At 38.4% G+C, this 19,997-nt stretch overlaps 1 protein-coding gene across 1 annotated transcript in view; it reads left to right on the plus strand.

The window, feature by feature from the left end:
- Positions 1-19,997, plus strand: part of LOC142349168 (uncharacterized) — a 155,842-nt gene that overhangs the window by 58,228 nt on the left and 77,617 nt on the right. Inside the window, exons 14-16 of the mRNA XM_075400581.1 lie at positions 2,219-2,289; positions 2,582-2,758; positions 5,626-5,859. Of these exons, the coding sequence (XP_075256696.1) occupies positions 2,219-2,289; positions 2,582-2,758; positions 5,626-5,859 (482 nt within the window). The remainder of the gene's footprint in view (positions 1-2,218; positions 2,290-2,581; positions 2,759-5,625; positions 5,860-19,997) is intronic.

Genomic DNA, 19,997 nt, shown 5'->3' on the forward strand with positions numbered 1-19,997 from the left:
CTTTTTAATTACTTTTGAAATTATTTGAAAATTTGCTGAAACAAGAAACGCCTTCACCAGGGAATCGGTTAGATTATGAGTAAACCCGTAATTTCAATTACATAATTCTTCCGTTTAACAGTTGTCACAGATTACTGATGATCAGTTATTTGAGTTTAGTTTTGTGCTAGTCATTTATTCGCTCTCTCCTTCTGACCAATATTTGAGCTTTGTTTTCTTTTTTATACAATTCCAAACTGTTTGCCAGATTTCAGTCTTACTTGTACTGTTCGGGTAAGAAGGTTATTGATGATTGGTCGGTGGAAGTAATTGGGCTTCCCCCCCCCCCCCCCCCCCCATTTGTCATATTGTCACACTATTCAATTGTTTGAGCTGACAATTACGCCATTTCGGAAAGATGGCTAAAAATTCTTCTACAAGTATTTCACGGACATTGTCGTTTTTCCAATAATAGCTACTAACTGCGTGTTATGTTTATATGCGCGTGCAGTATACTTGTTTGCTGGTATCATCTGAATTTCTTTGTACAATTGCTTCCTTAATTTTCTGGAATTTGTATCATCTTGGTTTTTGTTGGTAAATTCTGAAAGCGTCATCCTAAACGTTTTAAATTCTATTGATGATTGGGCTTGGGATTGGTCATATCAACAAGTATTAATGTAAAGAAACAGAGGTCTCATCCGGGATTTCTATCCCAGAAGTTGACTTCCGTTGTTGATAAAAAACAGTTTAAAAAAATCTGCGCTTCGATCTCCCTACTGGATTTTTGCGGTTTGTAAGTTTGGCTAGAAAGGATGTCTGGGGAGCAGCTGTCATTCTTTTGGGCGCTCTGGTGTCTTGATTTACAATTTGGCTGTTGCAATGGAACATAAAGTTAAAATAGTTTGGTTGGTGCATTCATTAACAATATGCTCATGAGAGCACCAGAGACGTGGAATTGCATCGCTGCGTTCATTTGCTGAGAGACCATAATTTTGTCATGTGAAACATTGTTTTACATGAGGTGGCTCTCAGTTCGCTTCACAGCGGTTTAAGAACCAAGCAATTTCTTTTTTGACGGTGTGGTTTTGAGCTGCGCCTAATTTTCCCGACCTAGAGACTGGGCTCCACACTACAGCAGGTTTACAGTACTCACAATGTTTATGCAAATTAAGCAAGCCGATAGGCACGTAGGCAGAATTGTTGAAAACGACGCCCGGATCTAAGTGTCATAATAATTCAGTACTGAATCATGAAAATTTCATTATGATTTTTTCCATGATCAGAGTTCTGCTCATGGCACTTTTTAGCCATTTCATGATAAAATTCAGAGTCCAATTCTGAACTTAGCCTGAACATAATGAACTTCTATTCTGTATTTACCATGGACATTATGAATTTTTGTCTGTTTTTGAGCTGAACAGAATGAAAAAAAAAACGCTAATATCTGAGACTTGGCGCAAAAACTTGTTGGGCAATTTAAAAAATTAATTCTCCAAAATAATGGATAGATGACTAAACAGGAACAATCTAACATAATGGGACATATTTAGAATTACTACTAAATCAAACTGACCAGTAAGGTCCGGGCGGCCAAAACTTTCCAAGGTACAGTCACTGGGTACAATCGAATGCAATACAAAGCCCGATGTTTACGGAATACATCCCAGAGTTGTCAGAGAAATGGCCATCGATGAAGGTCAACAATGGTCATGTTGTTTCTTTGGTGCTTTGGAATCCCTGTTATGTTAAAAAATGCTATAAACTGTCTGGATTGTAATGGATAAATATGTATTTTTTCTGAAAGATTATCACTTTTGCACAATTTCAATTTTCGGCTTGCTTTATTGTCGGCCTACTTTTACACGAATGAAAATAAAGTTTTGCAATTAACGTAAGCATGATTATTATTCTGCTTTGCAAAAATATTGACGTTTTTGATGACGAGAATTGGGTTGAATACGTTAATTTTCTGTTAAACTATTACAAGATTACTTTCGCTTTCAGTCGGTCTGTCTGTGATTAAAAGTTGGTCGCTTTCAAAGCGTTGGTATTGGGGAAAACATAATTTTTGGAGAGTGCAAAAAGTTAGCCATGCAGGACTGGGGGAGTGATGAAGGGAGTTATCCTATAAAATTTGTGTGAAGTTTTAATCGAATTTAATGAAACACTGATCAGTTCTGATTTGCTCAACATTTTTATAATTATGAGTAAACTCTCTTTCGTTTCTGTTTTTCAGGTATACGATCTACATTCAAACCAACAGCTACAGTTGTGAAAGCACACCTTTGATTTTCGACCACAAAACAAGTTAGTGTTTTTCAAACACAGTTTGTCTACAAGTTGTAATTCTTGCTCCTCATTTCACAAATTTTCCAAGTTAGGCCGAGTTTGTTCTGGTCGTGCTCAATGTTTAAATCTATCGAGTCCATAACCAGATTTCACAAGTTAACAGATGTATATTAAGAAAATGTAAACATAAACAAACCAAAGAATTATACGCTTTTAAAGGTGAATACAACAGATGTTAATAGGAGACAAAATTAAAACCAGCTATTCAAATGTTTTTTTCCTGAAAAAAAAGATGAAATAATTGTTTCAGAATGGCTGGTTGAGATCCAGCAACCAAACCAGACCATCCAGATACCAGAGAACTTGAATGTGACAGCTGGAGACGTGCAAATATACGCAATTTACTCGGACCATGTTGTGAACCAAACTATATACTCAATTTACTCAGAAGACCCTCCGAACTCTTTTGCTGTCACAAATGAGACAAGTATGTTTTACTAATTGTTCAAAGGAACTATATGCTAAACGGTGTTTGTTTTTTTCGTTAAGTCTATTTTCGCCCATCTATATCTTCATCGTACAGAGTATTGTGAGTGGTATCATTAGAAAGTTTGTCAAGCGTAGATTATCGAAATAAAAAGGTTTTTTTTTTACTTTTCAAGCAGTTATCGAGGTTTGAAGAAGTTTGTGTGAACATTATCCTCATTTCCGTTGATTTGTTCACATTTTTTGTGAGCTTCCTTCAATTTTTCATTAATTTTACAAAAAAAAATTACAAGAGTGTTATTGTTTTTTTAAAAAAAGATAAAAAAGACGGTGAATTGCTTGAAGCGAATCTACTGCTTCCATTTTTGCTAAATTTCTGAAAACTCGCCATTTTTTTTCAAGCAAAACAGCAAAAAATATGCTTCATTAGGCCACTTTTTCCTATTCCAGTAGTACATACATCAAAACTTCTGACAAATTTTTGTATATAGAGATAGGGGATATTTTTTACCTCCGGTTTCCAAAAAAATGCTCTGGAACTTACAATTTTCCGGCCTTTAGCTAATTTAAATTTAGGTCAATCAAAAACTATTTGAAACAAGTAAGTTGTTTAACGGTCGCGTAATAGCAAGGCCAGTTTTGGTCTCATTGTGGATTTCTACGGTGAAAAATAATTCAAAATGTATTGGGGCGCCGTCCAATACAATATCTCCAAACAAGTATCTTCTGGCCATTTTTTCCCAATTAGTGTCGAATCAGATTTCATTCAAGAGTTCACTTAACAATAGTTCCCTTTTAGGATCAATTTAGGCCCAAAAGAGAAGAATTACAATTTTAGAGTAACGCTTTTTTTAATGGCTCCGACTAATGTTTTCTAAAATTTTTCAATGTCTTCTTAGGATTTGACAGCATTTGTTGCTCTTCCTGTAATCTTATTACTTAATCTCAATAGTCAAGGATCTAGCTCAGTAACACAGAGAAGTAGTAGTGCAACCATCTAAATTTTTCAGTCAACACCTAATGGCTCCTGTGTCTGCGAATATAATTCTTTTAAAAAGTTCTTTTGAATTTTTTCTGCCACGTCTTTTACATTATTTTTGTCATTTCGTCGCTTAATCTCATCAAAGACTGATCCCAGTTTTTCTTTAGTTGCACAAAAACTAATCTGTACAGATATTGTGTTTTAAATAATGGCTCTTATAACTTTGAATATGGTTGTTTGAAAAAAAAAAGATAAGTAAAATTTTTATGTTTGCGACCGTCAAAACCATTTTTCTCAACTAGTAACTTAGTTCTAATGATGACAGCTTTGTTCTTATTATGAGTAAAACTAAAAATTCATTAGCATTGTTATGCTTTAATTGATTGTTTTATGAATTTCATACTATGAGTTTTTCTTAAAATTTTTTCATTTCGTGGTTTGATTTAATTTTGACTTTTTTTCTTTTGCTAAAACACCACACAAGCTATAAATCCCACCTCAACACTTTTTCCAGTTTTATTCATATTGAGTTATTGATGAATTTTTTAAACTCTTGCAGTAGACAGAAGATGGTCTTAATGACATTGATTTACGTGTTTCACAAACGTAGTGTTATTTTTGAACTTTTCAAAATTTTTAACCTTAATTTTCTCATTTTACATGTAGTTCCCATGCATTTCATGTGAAGTAAACACTAATCTCTGCTAATTTCGCTTCAACCGACGTTTTTATTACTTTGGCACTGAGTTTTCTCTAATAAAATTGTGAGCGTATGAAACGGGTCTACGTTTCTGGTTCCTTTTGTTATCTTACTGCCGCTTTAAAAACCGATTTCAATGATGTTCAAGTTATGCAATGCGGATATATAAAATATTTTTATGTCTTCCAATCATTTCAAAGTTTTGTGTATTTGCAATTTTGTTGTCTTTTTTGGTCTTGCTTGTAATTATTGTTATTTTTCTAGTCTTACCAATTAGTGTCTCTAAAGAAAGTTGGTGTTGGCTACTCAAATTGTGACATTTGGATTCATTTAGTATTTTTGGTAGAAAGTTGACGGTTGTTTTGACTTCGGATTTTATTTGGTTCCGAAATTCAACTGATTTTTGAGCTTTACCCCTTTATTTTTTTCAGTTCTCATAAAAGACAAGTCGCGTCTGCTTTTACTATGTTGATTTGTTTAGTTTAGGTTTTATCTGATACCTTTCGGACTTGGTTACTGAATTTTTCTTCAAATAAAAGATGTTGAATCTTTTCCGTAATTAATGTTTCTTGTTTTGTTTTTGAGTTTTTCTTGACTTGTAAGTCCCAACTGTCCGGAATGTCCCAACGACAGGTTCCAAAATTAATAGCAGGTCCGAACAGTCCTCTAATGCGTCATTGATTATTTCATTTAGAGGTTGAAATCTGTGACAATTTTTTACTCATACAACAATATGTGAATGGACAATATTTGAAGTTTTGAGTACTTCTTATCTCCTCCTCATTAAGTTGACAATTAAGACAAAATATGGATGAGCGGGGTCAGAATATTATTTGCGAACGCACATTACCGAGCCTCCTTGTTTAAGATAAAATCAGCAATGAATCAGTGTTCAATTTCAGTGCTGTAAGCGCAAATTTTCAGTACTGTAAAAAAAACGTCAGTACTGTCTGTCAAATTTAAATAAAAACAAAAATTATGGTTATACAGAGATATGAGATGAAAACCGTTGAAATTTTGTTTAAGTGAACGCTCTACTGATTAATAAATTTTGAAAATTTCGACTGTTTTCAGCAATATTGCATTTTCAGTAGCTATACACAATTGAAATCGCGCAGATTTTGCCTTCATCGCCAATTTCCATATTGGTAAAATTTTTTGCATGCATGCAATTAAATTTTTCCAGGTGCAAACTGGACGGGGACTATTTACCTGAAGCAAAACGTCGATTTGGACTTTGAGAACAAATCGGGCAACTTGCTAGTGAACCCAATGAAGCTGATAGTTTTGGCGGGGGACATCGAGCCGCACATTGAGGACTACTTTGAGTTGGAAGTCGAGATTTTGAACACAAATGACGAGGCACCAGAATGGGTCAGCCAGGACAGTGTTATTTATGTCGAGGAAAACAGCAATGCAAGTGAGTGTGAGGAGTGAGGGAGTGGCGTGGGGTGGGGGGGGGGGGGTTGGAGGGGGTTGTACAAAGTAAAAAAAATAGCTAAATAAAATCAGTATTTGATATGGTGTCAAGTCCTGTTATATTAAATTGAAATCGGGCATCAGATATGATCATCTATGATAGTAACAATTAGAGGCACCGTAATCTACTTAAATGGATTACGCAAACATCAATTTATTACAACCAGCAGACATAAATACACAAAAAAAATCTCAGAATAGAAAATAGAAAAATAACAATTGTAAACTATTTGTAGATTAACTCATTCACTCCAATATAATTTTATGTGAGAATTCAAACTTTTGCATTTATCAAGCTGTCGATTTATTAAGTTGTCGATTTATTAAGTTGTCGATATATTATTAAGTTGTCGATTTATTAAGTTGTCGATTTATTAAGTTGTCGGTCGATTTATACAGAGGGGAAGGGGAGGTTTATTTCCAAGCTGAGGCCCCACTCCAGAGCAGTGTTCAAACTATCTCCTAACTCACCGATAAAAAAATTGCTTTAGAAACTACTGTTTCCTAGCCCCTTTTCAAGCACGCGAAATGTGTGTACAATGATCTGGATTGAGTCTGATTGGTGGTCGTTTTTGTTTCTGTTAGAAAATGTTTTTTACAATTCAAAGAATTTGAATTGTATTGGTGTGCTGTCTTTTTTTTTAAGATCTGTTCACACATTTTTTGGAGTCGACTAAAAGTCAACTTGGAGTGGTGTTTTACTGCTTGAAAGGGTTTTGCTTTTCATCTTAGAAGTAGATGTGGGATTTGGTCTAGTGGTACAATTAGTTCCTCTTGGGCGATAGACCCGGGTTCGAAACTGGGTGTGGGCCGAACTCTTTGCACCATCAATATAATATCTACAATTTCTCTTTATCTACGCTAAAGTAACAACAGCAAACAGAAACACCAGTTGTAATTTTATCGACTGTTTTGTAATAGGCGTTTTCGTTCTCCCTGAAGTCGTCTTTTCTCCCTCAAAGCTTCCCTTTTTGCAGGGTCTCGTGTTGCAATGAAGCCATTGATCCTCCTACGGGTTTCGTTATATGCGCGTTTAGCATTCAAAGACTTCTGTCTCCAGCCCTTATCAAATTCATCCCGATCTTTGAACACATTGGGGGCTTTGACGTGTTCGTAGGTTTCCTGGAAGAAAGGACTACGGCGTTGGAAACATTGTGGCCGTACTACACAATGCCACGTTGTCAGGGAAGGATGTTCAGCGATTGTATCCAGGCAGTGACTGGCGTCAGAGGAGTGCAGAAACTTGACTATAGCGACAAGCTTTCTTTTTCTCTTCACCTTGACCCGGAAACTCCGATAACGGCTCAATGTTGTCTTTTTTCCTGTCATAATCACCACTTCCGTAATTCTCCGTTTTGCTTCTTGTTTTGATGCTAGGTTGCTGTGCCTCTTCCCTACTAACTTCACCTCTAGGAACCGACCTTGTCCAGCTGGTGGAGTTGGATCGCGCTGTCGATCAGGAGTGGCCGAAAAGTCATCTCTTAGAGCCCTTACCTTCATTTGGCATTTGAGGAGATTGATGATTTCATGATCTCTGCTGATACCATAGCAGTGTAGAGCGTCCTAAATAATTTGTTTATTTAGTAGGTTTGTAAGAAATTGTTCTTTTGTCAAAATGATTGGTAACTCACTTTTCTGTTCTCGAACTTTATTCTGCAGCTCAAGTAGCCTTCTTTGAATTTTTCTTTCACAGAGTAGCCTGCATAAGGGTCCGAACAATTCTCCTCTGCTTTTAACACTAACTTTTGTAGTTGATCTTTTGCATAACTCTCATTACAATAGCCCGATTTAATGGTTGCATCGATTGTTATCAGGGAAACGAATCTTCTTTTCATTTTCGGTGAATATTTGTTCAGATGTTTTGAGTTGAGACAAAATGTTTTCAAAGGGAAGTAATAAAATTTGCAGTGTGAATGAAGGTCAAATTGCATCAGTTGCGCTGTATCAAAATGACTTGCTCTGTTTGAGTGTTTCAACAAAATATATGCTAACTGAAAATGAATGATGACTGAAGACTGAAGTTCTTCCCAAGTTTAGAAAAGTTCTGGAAGACTGAAGTTCTTCTAATTTGCAAGATTCAAGTTCATGTTTTCTTTTTTAGGTTTTTCCAAAATGGTTAACTCAGCCACAGTCGTTCATGTGGTCGCCAGTTTGTGTACGGGCTAATGTTGGTTCCTTTTAAAATGTATATTTCGGTCAGATCTGATCCTGGTGAAGGGTAGGGTCTGCCAAAATTGTAAAAAATGGCTTTCAAATGTCTCCCAATAGCCTTAGATGACTTAGAAAATGTATTTATTGGTCAGATCTGACCCTGGTGAAGGGAGCAATCGACCAGAAATTGTAAACAATGGCTTTCAAATGTCTCTCAATAGCCTTAGATGAGTTAGAATTTGAATTTTTGGTCTGATCTGACCCTGGTGATGGGTGGGGGCTGCCAGAAATTGTGAAAAAAATGGCTTTCACTTGTCTCCCAATAGCCTTAGATGACTTAGAAAATGCATTCTTTGGTCAGATCTGACCTTGGGAATGGGTGGGGGCTGACAGAAATGTTACAAAATGGCTTTCAAATGTCTCCCATTAACCTTTGAAGACTTAGAATTTTAATTTTTTGGTCTGATCTATCTCGGGTGGTGGGTGGTGGCTGCCCGAAACGGTAAAAATTGGCTTTCAGAAGAGCTTTTATGACTTAGAAAATGTATTTTTTGGTCAGAGCTGACCCTGGTGAATGGTGGGGTCTGCCAGAAATTGTAAAAATTGACTTTCAAATGTCTCCCAATAGCCTTAGATGACTTAGAAAAAGCATTTTTTGGTCAGATCTGACCCTGGTGATTGGTGGGGGCTGCCAAAAATTGTACAAAAACGGTTTTCAAATGCCTTTTAATAGCCTTATATGACTAATAACATGTATTTTTTGGTCAGATCTGACCCTGGTGAAGGATGGGGTCTGCCAGAAGTTGTAAAAAAGTGGCTTCAAATGTCCCCCAATAGCCTCAGATGACTTAGAAAATGTTTTTTTTTGGGTCAGATCTGACCCTGGTGGTGGGTGGGGGCTGCCATAAATTGTATGAGATTGACTTTAAAATGTCTCCCAATAGCCTTAGATGACTTAGAAAAAGCTTTTTCTGGTTAGATCTGACCCTGGTGATGGGTGGGGGCTGCCAAAAATTGTTAAAAAAATGGTTTTCAAATGCCTTTTAATAGCCTTATATGACTAAGAACATGTATTTTTTGGTCATATCTGACCCTGGTGAAGGGTGGGGGTCTGCCAGAAGTTGTAAAAAAAATGGCTTTCAAATGTCCCCCAATAGCCTCCGATGACTTAGAAAATAAATTTTTTGGTCAGATCTGACCCTGGTGATGAGTGGGGGCTGCCAGAAATTGTAAAAAATGGCTTTTAAATGTCTCCCAATAGCTTTAGATGACTTAGAAAAAGCATTTTTTGGTCAGATCTGACCCTGGTGATGGGTGGGGGCTGCCAAAAATTGTTTAAAAAAAAAACGGTTTTCAAATGCCTTTTAATAGCCTTATATGACTAAGAACATGTATTTTTTGGTCAGATCTGACCCTGGTGAAGGGTGGGGGTCTGCCAGAAGTTGTAAAAATAATGGCTTCAAATGTCTCCCAAAAGCCTTAGATGACTTAGAAAATGCATTCTTTGGTCCGATCTGGCCTTGGGGATGGATGGGCGCTGCCAGAAATGTTAAAAAATGGCTTTCAAATGTCTCCCACTAACCTTTGATGACTTAGAAAATTAATTTTTTTATCAAATCTTTCTCGGGTGGTAGGTGGTGGCTGCCAGAAACGGTAAAAATTGGCTTTCAGAAGCCTTTCAATTGCCTTTTATGACTTAGAAAATGTATTTTTTGGTCAGATCTGACCCTGGTGATGAGTGGGGGCTGCCAGAAATTGTAAAAAATGGCTTTTAAATGTCTCCCAATAGCTTTAGATGACTTAGAAAAAGCATTTTTTGGTCAGATCTGATCCTGGTGAATGATGGGGTCTGCCAGAAATTGTAAAAATTGACTTTCAAATGTCTCCCATTATCCTTCGATGACTTAGAAATTTAATTTTTTTATCAGATCTTTCTCGGGTGGTGGGTGGTGGCTCCCAGAAACGGTAAAAGTTGGCTTTCAGAAGCCTTTCAATCGCCCTTTATGACTTATAAAATGTATTTTTTGGTCAGAGCTGGCCCTGGTGAATGGTGGGGTCTGCCAGAAGTTGTAAAAATTGACTTTGAAATGTCTCCCAATAGCCTTAGATGACTAAGAACATGTATTTTTTGGTCAGATCTGACCCTGCAGAATGGTGGGGACTGCCATAAATGGTAAAAACTGATTTTCAAATGCCTTTCAATAGCCTTAGATGACTTAGAAAATGTTTTTATTGCTCAGATCTGACCCTGGTGAAGGGCGCATTCTGCCAGAAATTGTAAACAATGGCTTTCAAATGTCTCTCAATAGCCTTAGATGACTTAGAATTTGAATTTTGTGGTCTGATCTGACCCTGGTGATGGGTGGTGGCTGCCAGAAATTGTAAAAAAAATCATTTTCAATTGCCTTTCAATAGCCTTAGATGACTATGAACATGTATTTTTTTGTCAGATCTGACAATGGTGAAGAGTGCGGTCTGCCAGAAGTTGTAAAAAAAATGGCTTTCAAATGTCTCCCAATAGCCTTAGATGACTTTGAGAATGCATTCTTTGGTCAGATCTGACCTTGGGGTGGGTGGGGGCTGCCAGAAATGTTAAATGGCTATCAAATGTCTCCCACTAACATTTGATGACCTAGAAATTTAATTTTTTGTTCTGATCTGACTCGGGTGGTGGGTGGTGGCTGCCAGAAACGGTAAAAATTGGCTTTCAGAAGCCTTTCAATAGCCTTTTATGACTTAGAAAATGTATTTCTTGGTCAGATCTGACCCTGGTGATGAGTAGGGGCTGCCAGAATTTGTAAAAAATGGCTTTCAAATGTCTCCCAATAGCCTTAGATGACTTAGAAAATGTATTTTTTGGTCAGATCTGACCCTGGTGATGGGTGGGGGCTGCCAAAAATTGTAAAAATGGCTTTCAAATGTCTCCCAATAGCCTTAGATGACTTAGAAATTGTTTTTTTGGTCAGTTCTGACCCTGGTGATGGGTGGGGGCTGCCAGAATTTGTAAAAAATGGCTTTCAAATGCATCCCAATAGCCTTAGATGACTTCGAAAATGTGTCTTTTAGTCAGATTTGACCATGGTGGTTGGTGGGGGCTGACAGAAATAGTAAAAAACGGCCTTCAAATGTCCTTCGATAGCTTTAAATGACATAGAAGTTGAATTTTTGGGTCAGATCTGACCTTGGTGATGGGTGGGGGCGGCCAGAAATTGTTACAAATGGCTTTCAAATGTCTCCCAATAGCCTTAAATGACTTAGAAATGTTTTTTGGTCAGATCTGACCCTGGTGATGGGTGGGGGCTGCCAGAAATATTAAAAAATGGCTTTCAAATGTCTTCCATTGGCCTTAGATGACTTAGAAAATGTATTTTTTGGTCAGATCTGATCCTGGTGATGAGTGGGGGCTGCCAGAAATTGTAAAAAATTGCTTTTAAATGTCTCCCAATAGCCTTAGATGACTTAGAAAATGTTTTTTTTGGTCAGATCTGACCCTGGTGATGGGTGATGGGTGGGGGCTGCCAGAATTTGTAAAAAGTGGCTTTCAAATGCATCCCAATAGCCTTAGATGACTTCGAAAATGTATTTTTTGGTCAGATCTGACCATGGTGGTTGGTGGGGGCTAACAGAAATAGTAAAAAACGGCCTTCAAATGTCCTTCGATAGCTTTAGATGACTTAGAAGTTGAATTTTCGAGTCAGATCTGACCTTGGTGATGGGTGGGGGCGGCCAGAAATTGTAACAAATGGCTTTCAAATGTCTCCCAATAGCTTTAAATGACTTAGAAAATGTTTTTTTGGGTCAGATCTGACCCTGGTGGTGGGTGGGGGCTGCCAGAAATTGTATAAAAATGGCTTTCAAATGTCTCTCATTAGCCTTAGATGACTTAGAAAGTGTATTTTTTGGTCAGATCTGACCCTGGTGATGAGTGGGGGCTGCCAGAAATTGTAAAAAATGGCTTTTAATTGTCTCCCAATAGCTTTAGATGACTTAGAAAATGTATTTTTGGTCAGATCTGACCCTGGTGATGGGTGGCGGCTGCCAGAAATTTTAAAAATTGGCTTTCAAATGTCTCCCATTAGACTTAGATGACTTAGAAAATGTATTTTTTGGTCAGATCTGACCCTGGTGATGAGTGGGGGCTGCCAGAAATTCTAAAAAAAAAATGGCTTTTAAATGTCTCCCAATAGCTTTAGATGACTTAGAAAATGTATTTTTTGGTCAGATCTGACCCTGGTGATGGGTGGGGGCTGCCAGAAATTTTTAAAAATGGCTTTCAAATGTCTCCCATTAGCCTTAGATGACTTAGAAAATGTTTTTTTTTGGTCAGATCTGACCCTGTTGATGGTTGGGGGCTGCCAGAATTTGTAAAAAATGGCTTTCAAATGCATCCCAATAGCCTTAGATGACTTTGAAAATGTATTTTTTGGTCAGATCTGACCATGGTGGTTGGTGGGGGCTAACAGAAATAGTAAAAAACGGCCTTCAAATGTTCTTCGATAGCTTTAGATGACTTAGAAGTTGAATTTTCGGGTCATATCTGACCCTGGTGGTGGGTGGGGGCTGCCAGAAAATGTATAAAAATGGCTTTCAAATGTCTCCCATTAGCCTTTGACTTAGAATTTGAATTTTTCGGTCTGATATGACCCTAGTGATGGGTGGGGGCTGCAGAAATTGTAAAAAAATCATTTTCAAATGCCTTTCAATAGCCTTAGATGACTAAGAACATGTATTTTTTGTCAGATCTGACACTGGTGAAGAGTTTGGTCTGCCAGAAGTTGTAAAAAAAAATGGCTTTCAAATGTCTCCCAATAGCCTTAGATGATTTTGAGAATGCATTCTTTGGTCAGATCTGACCCTGGTGGTGGGTGGTGGCTGCCAGAAACAGTAAAAATTGGCTGTCAATTGTCTCACATTAGCCTTTTATGACTTAGAAAATGTATTTTTTGTTCAGATCTGATCCTTGTGATGGGTGGGGGCTGCCAGAAATTGTAAAAAGTGGCTTTCAATTGTCTCCCATTAGCCTTAGATGACTTAGAAAAAGCATTTTTTGGTCAGATCTGATCCTGTTGATGGGTGGGGGCTGCCAGAAATTGTAAAAAATGGCTTTCAAATGTCTCCCATTAGCCTTAGATGACCTATAAAATGTATTTTTTGGTCAGATCTGACCCTGGTGATGAGTAGGGGCTGCCAGAATTTGTAAAAACTGGCTTTCAAATGTCTCCCAATAGCCTTAGATGACTTAGAAAATGTAGTTTTTGGTCAGATCTGACCCTGGTGATGAGTGGGGGCTGCCAGAAAATGTAAAAAATGGCTTTTAAATGTCTCCCAATAGCTTTAGATGACTTAGAAAATGTATTTTTTGGTCAGATCTGACCCTGGTGATGGGTGGGTGCTGCCCGAAATATTAAAAAATGGCTTTCAAACGTCTCCCATTGGCCTTAGATTACTTAGAAAATGTATTTTTTGGTCAGATCTGACCCTGGTGATGAGTGGGGGCTGCCAGAAATGGTAAAAATGGCTTTTAAATGTCTCCCAATAGCTTTAGATGACTTAGAAAATGTATTTTTTGGTCAGATCTGACCCTGGTGATGGGTGGGGGCTGCCTGAATTTGTAAAAAATGGCTTTCAAATGTCTCCCAATAGCCTTAGATGACTTAGAAAATGTTTTTTTTGTCAGATCTGACCCTGGTGATGGGTGGGGGCTGCCAGAATTTGCAGAAAATGGCATTCAAATGCATCCCAATAGCCTTAGATGACTTCGAAAAATAATTTTTTTGTCAGATCTGACCATGGTGGTTGGTGGGGGCTAACAGAAATAGTAAAAAACGGCCTTCAAATGTCCTTCGATAGCTTTAGATGACTTAGAAGTTGAATTTTCGAGTCAGATCTGACCTTGGTGATGGGTGGGGGCGGCCAGAAATTGTAACAAATGGCTTTCAAATGTCTCCCAATAGCCTTAAATGACATAGAAAATGTGTTTTTGGGTCAGATCTGATCCTGGTGGTGGGTGGGGGCTGCCAGAAATTGTATAAAAATGGCTTTCAAATGTCTCCCATTAGCCTTAGATGACTTAGAAAATGTATTTTTTGGTCAGATCTGACCCTGATGATGAGTGGGGGCTGCCAGAAATAGTAAAAAATGGCTTTCAAATGTCTCCCATTAGCCTTAGATGATTTAGAAAATGTATTTTTTGGTCAGATCTGACCCTGGTGATGGGTGGGGGCTGCCAGAAATTTTAAAAAATGGCTTTCAAATGTCTCCCATTAGCCTTAGATGACTTAGAAAATGTATTTTTTGGTCAGATCTGACCCTGATGATGAGTGGGGGCAGCCAGAAATTGTAAAAAATGGATTTAATTGTCTCCCAATAGCTTTAGATGACTTAGAAAATGTATTTTTGGTCAGATCTGACCCTGATGATGGGTGGGGGCTGCCAGAAATTTTAAAAAATGGCTTTCAAATGTCTCCCATTAGCCTTAGATGACTTAGAAAATGTATTTTTTGGTCAGATCTGACCCTGGTGATGAGTGGGGGCTGCCAGAAATAGTAAAAAATGGCTTTCAAATGTCTCCCATTAGCCTTAGATGACTTAGAAAATGTATTTTTTGGTCAGATCTGACCCTGGTGATGGGTGGGGGCTGCCAGAAATTTTAAAAAATGGCTTTCAAATGTCTCCCAATAGCCTTAGATGACTTAGAAAATGTATTTTTTGGTCAGATCTGACCCTGATGATGAGTGGGGGCTGCCAGAAATAGTAAAAAATGGCTTTCAAATGTCTCCCATTAGCCTTAGATGACTTAGAAAATGTATTTTTTGGTCAGATCTGACCCTGGTAATGGGTGGGGGCTGCCATAAATTTTAAAAAATGGCTTTCAAATGTCTCCCATTAGCCTTAGATGACTTAGAAAATGTATTTTTTGGTCAGATCTGACCCTGGTGATTAGAGGGGCTGCCAGAAATTGTAAAAAATGGCTTTAAAATGTCTCCCAATAGCTTTAGATGACTTAGAAAATGTATTTTTTGGTCAGATCTGACGCTGGTGATGGGTGGGGGCTGAAGAAATTGTAAAAAATGGCTTTCAAATGTCTCCCAATAGCCTTAGATGACTTAGAAAATGTTTTTTTGGTCAGATCTGACCCTGTTGATGGGTGCGGGCTGCCAGAATTTGTAAAAAATGGCTTTCAAATGCATCCCAATAGCCTTTGATGACTTCGAAAATGTGTTTTTTGGTCAGATCTGGCCATGGTGGTTGGTGGTGGCTAACAGAAATAGTAAAAAACGGCCTTCAAATGTTCTTCGATAGCTTTAGATGACTTAGAAGTTGACTTTTTGGGTCAGATCTGACCTTGGTGATGGATGGGGGCGGCCAGAAATTGTAACAAGTGGCTTTCAAATGTCTCCCAATAGCCTTAAATGACTTAGAAAATGTTTTTTTGGGTCAGATCTGACCCTGGTGGTGGGTGGGGGCTGCCAGAAATTGTATAAAAATGGCTTTCAAATGTCTCCCATTAGCCTTAGATGACTTAGAAAATGTATTATTTGGTCAGATCTTACCATGGTGATGAGTGGGGGCTGCCAGAAACTGTAAAAAATGGCTTTTAATTGTCTCCCAATAGCTTTAGATGACTTAGAAAAGGTATTTTTTGGTCAGATCTGACCCTGGTGATGGGTGGGGGCTGCCAGAAATTTTAAAAAATGGCTTTTAAATGTCTCCCAATAGCTTTAGATGACTTAGAAAATGTATTTTTTGGTCAGATCTGACCCTGGTGATTGGTGGGGGCTGCCAGAAATTTTAAAAAAAATGGCTTTTAAATGTCTCCCAATAGCTTTAGATGACTTAGAAAATGTATTTTTTGGTCCGATCTGACCCTGGTGATGGGTGGGGGCTGCCAGAAAATGTAAATAATGGCTTTCAAATGTCTCCCAATAGCCTTAGATGACTTAGAAAATGTTTTTTTGGTCAGATCTGACCCTGGTGATGGGTGGGGGCTGCCAGAATTTGTAAAAAATGGGCTTTCAAATGCACTCCAATAGCCTTAGATGACTTCGAAAATGTATTTTTTGGTCAGATCTGACCATGGTGGTTGGTGGGGGCTAACAGAAATAGTAAAAAACGGCCTTCAAATGTCCTTCGATAGCTTTAGATGACTTAGAAGTTGAATTTTCGAGTCAGATCTGACCTTGGTGATGGGTGGGGGCGGCCAGAAATTGTAACAAATGGCTTTCAAGTGTCTCCCAATAGCCTTAAATGACTTAGAAAATGTTTTTTTGGGTGAGATCTGACCCTGGTGGTGGGTGGGGGCTGCCAGAAATTGTATAAAAATGGCTTTCAAATGTCTCCCATTAGCCTTAGATGACTTAGAAAATGTATTTTTTGGTCAGATCCGACCCTGGTGGTGAGTGGGGGCGGCCAGAAATTGTAACAAATGGCTTTCAAATGTCTCCCAATAGCCTTAAATGACTTAGAAAATGTTTTTTTTTGGTCAGATCTGACCCTGGTGGTGGGTGGGGGCTGCCAGAAATTTTAAAAAATGGCTTCCAAATGTCTCCCATTAGCCTTAGATGACTTAGAAAATGTATTTTTTGGTCAGATCCGACCCTGGTGATGAGTGGGGGCTGCCCGAAATTGTAAAAAAAAATGGCTTTTAATTGTCTCCCAATAGCTTTAGATGACTTAGAAAATGTATTTTTTTGGTCAGATCTGACCCTCTGGTGATGGGTGGGGGCTGCCAGAAATTTTGAAATATGGCTTTCAAATGTCTCCCATTAGCCTTAGATGACTTAGAAAATGTATTTGTTGGTCAGATCTGACCCTCGTGATGAGAGGGGGCTGCCAGAAATTTTAAAAAATGGCTTCCAAATGTCTTCCATTAGCCTTAGATGATTTAGAAAATGTATTTTTTGGTCAGATCCGACCCTGGTGATGAGTGGGGGCTGCCCGAAATTGTAAAAAAAATGGCTTTTAATTGTCTCCCAATAGCTTTAGATGACTTAGAAAATGTATTTTTTTGGTCAGATCTGACCCTCAGGTGATGGGTGGGGGCTGCCAGAAATTTTGAAAAATGGCTTTCAAATGTCTCCCATTAGCCTTAGATGACTTAGAAAATGTATTTGTTGGTCAGATCTGACCCTCGTGATGAGAGGGGGCAGCCAGAAATTGTAAAAAATGGATTTAATTGTCTCCCAATAGCTTTAGATGACTTAGAAAATGTATTTTTGGTCAGATCTGACCCTGATGATGGGTGGGGGCTGCCAGAAATTTTAAAAAATGGCTTTCAAATGTCTCCCATTAGCCTTAGATGACTTAGAAAATGTATTTTTTGGTCAGATCTGACCCTGGTGATGAGTGGGGGCTGCCAGAAATAGTAAAAAATGGCTTTCAAATGTCTCCCATTAGCCTTAGATGACTTAGAAAATGTATTTTTTGGTCAGATCTGACCCTGGTGATGGGTGGGGGCTGCCAGAAATTTTAAAAAATGGCTTTCAAATGTCTCCCAATAGCCTTAGATGACTTAGAAAATGTATTTTTTGGTCAGATCTGACCCTGATGATGAGTGGGGGCTGCCAGAAATAATAAAAAATGGCTTTCAAATGTCTCCCATTAGCCTTAGATGACTTAGAAAATGTATTTTTTGGTCAGATATGACCCTGGTAATGGGTGGGGGCTGCCATAAATTTTAAAAAATGGCTTTCAAATGTCTCCCATTAGCCTTAGATGACTTAGAAAATGTATTTTTTGGTCAGATCTGACCCTGGTGATTAGAGGGGCTGCCAGAAATTGTAAAAAATGGCTTTAAAATGTCTCCCAATAGCTTTAGATGACTTAGAAAATGTATTTTTTGGTCAGATCTGACGCTGGTGATGGGTGGGGGCTGAAGAAATTGTAAAAAATGGCTTTCAAATGTCTCCCAATAGCCTTAGATGACTTAGAAAATGTTTTTTTGGTCAGATCTGACCCTGTTGATGGGTGCGGGCTGCCAGAATTTGTAAAAAATGGCTTTCAAATGCATCCCAATAGCCTTTGATGACTTCGAAAATGTGTTTTTTGGTCAGATCTGGCCATGGTGGTTGGTGGTGGCTAACAGAAATAGTAAAAAACGGCCTTCAAATGTTCTTCGATAGCTTTAGATGACTTAGAAGTTGACTTTTTGGGTCAGATCTGACCTTGGTGATGGATGGGGGCGGCCAGAAATTGTAACAAGTGGCTTTCAAATGTCTCCCAATAGCCTTAAATGACTTAGAAAATGTTTTTTTGGGTCAGATCTGACCCTGGTGGTGGGTGGGGGCTGCCAGAAATTGTATAAAAATGGCTTTCAAATGTCTCCCATTAGCCTTAGATGACTTAGAAAATGTATTATTTGGTCAGATCTTACCATGGTGATGAGTGGGGGCTGCCAGAAACTGTAAAAAATGGCTTTTAATTGTCTCCCAATAGCTTTAGATGACTTAGAAAAGGTATTTTTTGGTCAGATCTGACCCTGGTGATGGGTGGGGGCTGCCAGAAATTTTAAAAAATGGCTTTTAAATGTCTCCCAATAGCTTTAGATGACTTAGAAAATGTATTTTTTGGTCAGATCTGACCCTGGTGATTGGTGGGGGCTGCCAGAAATTTTAAAAAAAATGGCTTTTAAATGTCTCCCAATAGCTTTAGATGACTTAGAAAATGTATTTTTTGGTCCGATCTGACCCTGGTGATGGGTGGGGGCTGCCAGAAAATGTAAATAATGGCTTTCAAATGTCTCCCAATAGCCTTAGATGACTTAGAAAATGTTTTTTTGGTCAGATCTGACCCTGGTGATGGGTGGGGGCTGCCAGAATTTGTAAAAAATGGGCTTTCAAATGCACTCCAATAGCCTTAGATGACTTCGAAAATGTATTTTTTGGTCAGATCTGACCATGGTGGTTGGTGGGGGCTAACAGAAATAGTAAAAAACGGCCTTCAAATGTCCTTCGATAGCTTTAGATGACTTAGAAGTTGAATTTTCGAGTCAGATCTGACCTTGGTGATGGGTGGGGGCGGCCAGAAATTGTAACAAATGGCTTTCAAGTGTCTCCCAATAGCCTTAAATGACTTAGAAAATGTTTTTTTTGGGTCAGATCTGACCCTGGTGGTGGGTGGGGGCTGCCAGAAATTGTATAAAAATGGCTTTCAAATGTCTCCCATTAGCCTTAGATGACTTAGAAAATGTATTTTTTGGTCAGATCCGACCCTGGTGGTGAGTGGGGGCGGCCAGAAATTGTAACAAATGGCTTTCAAATGTCTCCCAATAGCCTTAAATGACTTAGAAAATGTTTTTTTTTGGTCAGATCTGACCCTGGTGGTGGGTGGGGGCTGCCAGAAATTTTAAAAAATGGCTTCCAAATGTCTCCCATTAGCCTTAGATGACTTAGAAAATGTATTTTTTGGTCAGATCCGACCCTGGTGATGAGTGGGGGCTGCCCGAAATTGTAAAAAAAAAATGGCTTTTAATTGTCTCCCAATAGCTTTAGATGACTTAGAAAATGTATTTTTTTGGTCAGATCTGACCCTCTGGTGATGGGTGGGGGCTGCCAGAAATTTTGAAATATGGCTTTCAAATGTCTCCCATTAGCCTTAGATGACTTAGAAAATGTATTTGTTGGTCAGATCTGACCCTCGTGATGAGAGGGGGCTGCCAGAAATTTTAAAAAATGGCTTCCAAATGTCTTCCATTAGCCTTAGATGATTTAGAAAATGTATTTTTTGGTCAGATCCGACCCTGGTGATGAGTGGGGGCTGCCCGAAATTGTAAAAAAAATGGCTTTTAATTGTCTCCCAATAGCTTTAGATGACTTAGAAAATGTATTTTTTTGGTCAGATCTGACCCTCAGGTGATGGGTGGGGGCTGCCAGAAATTTTGAAAAATGGCTTTCAAATGTCTCCCATTAGCCTTAGATGACTTAGAAAATG

Source organism: Convolutriloba macropyga, chromosome 11, assembly GCF_964194025.1.
Source record: "Convolutriloba macropyga chromosome 11, txConMacr16.3, whole genome shotgun sequence".
In the NCBI taxonomy this organism is placed as follows: Eukaryota; Metazoa; Xenacoelomorpha; order Acoela; family Convolutidae; genus Convolutriloba; species Convolutriloba macropyga.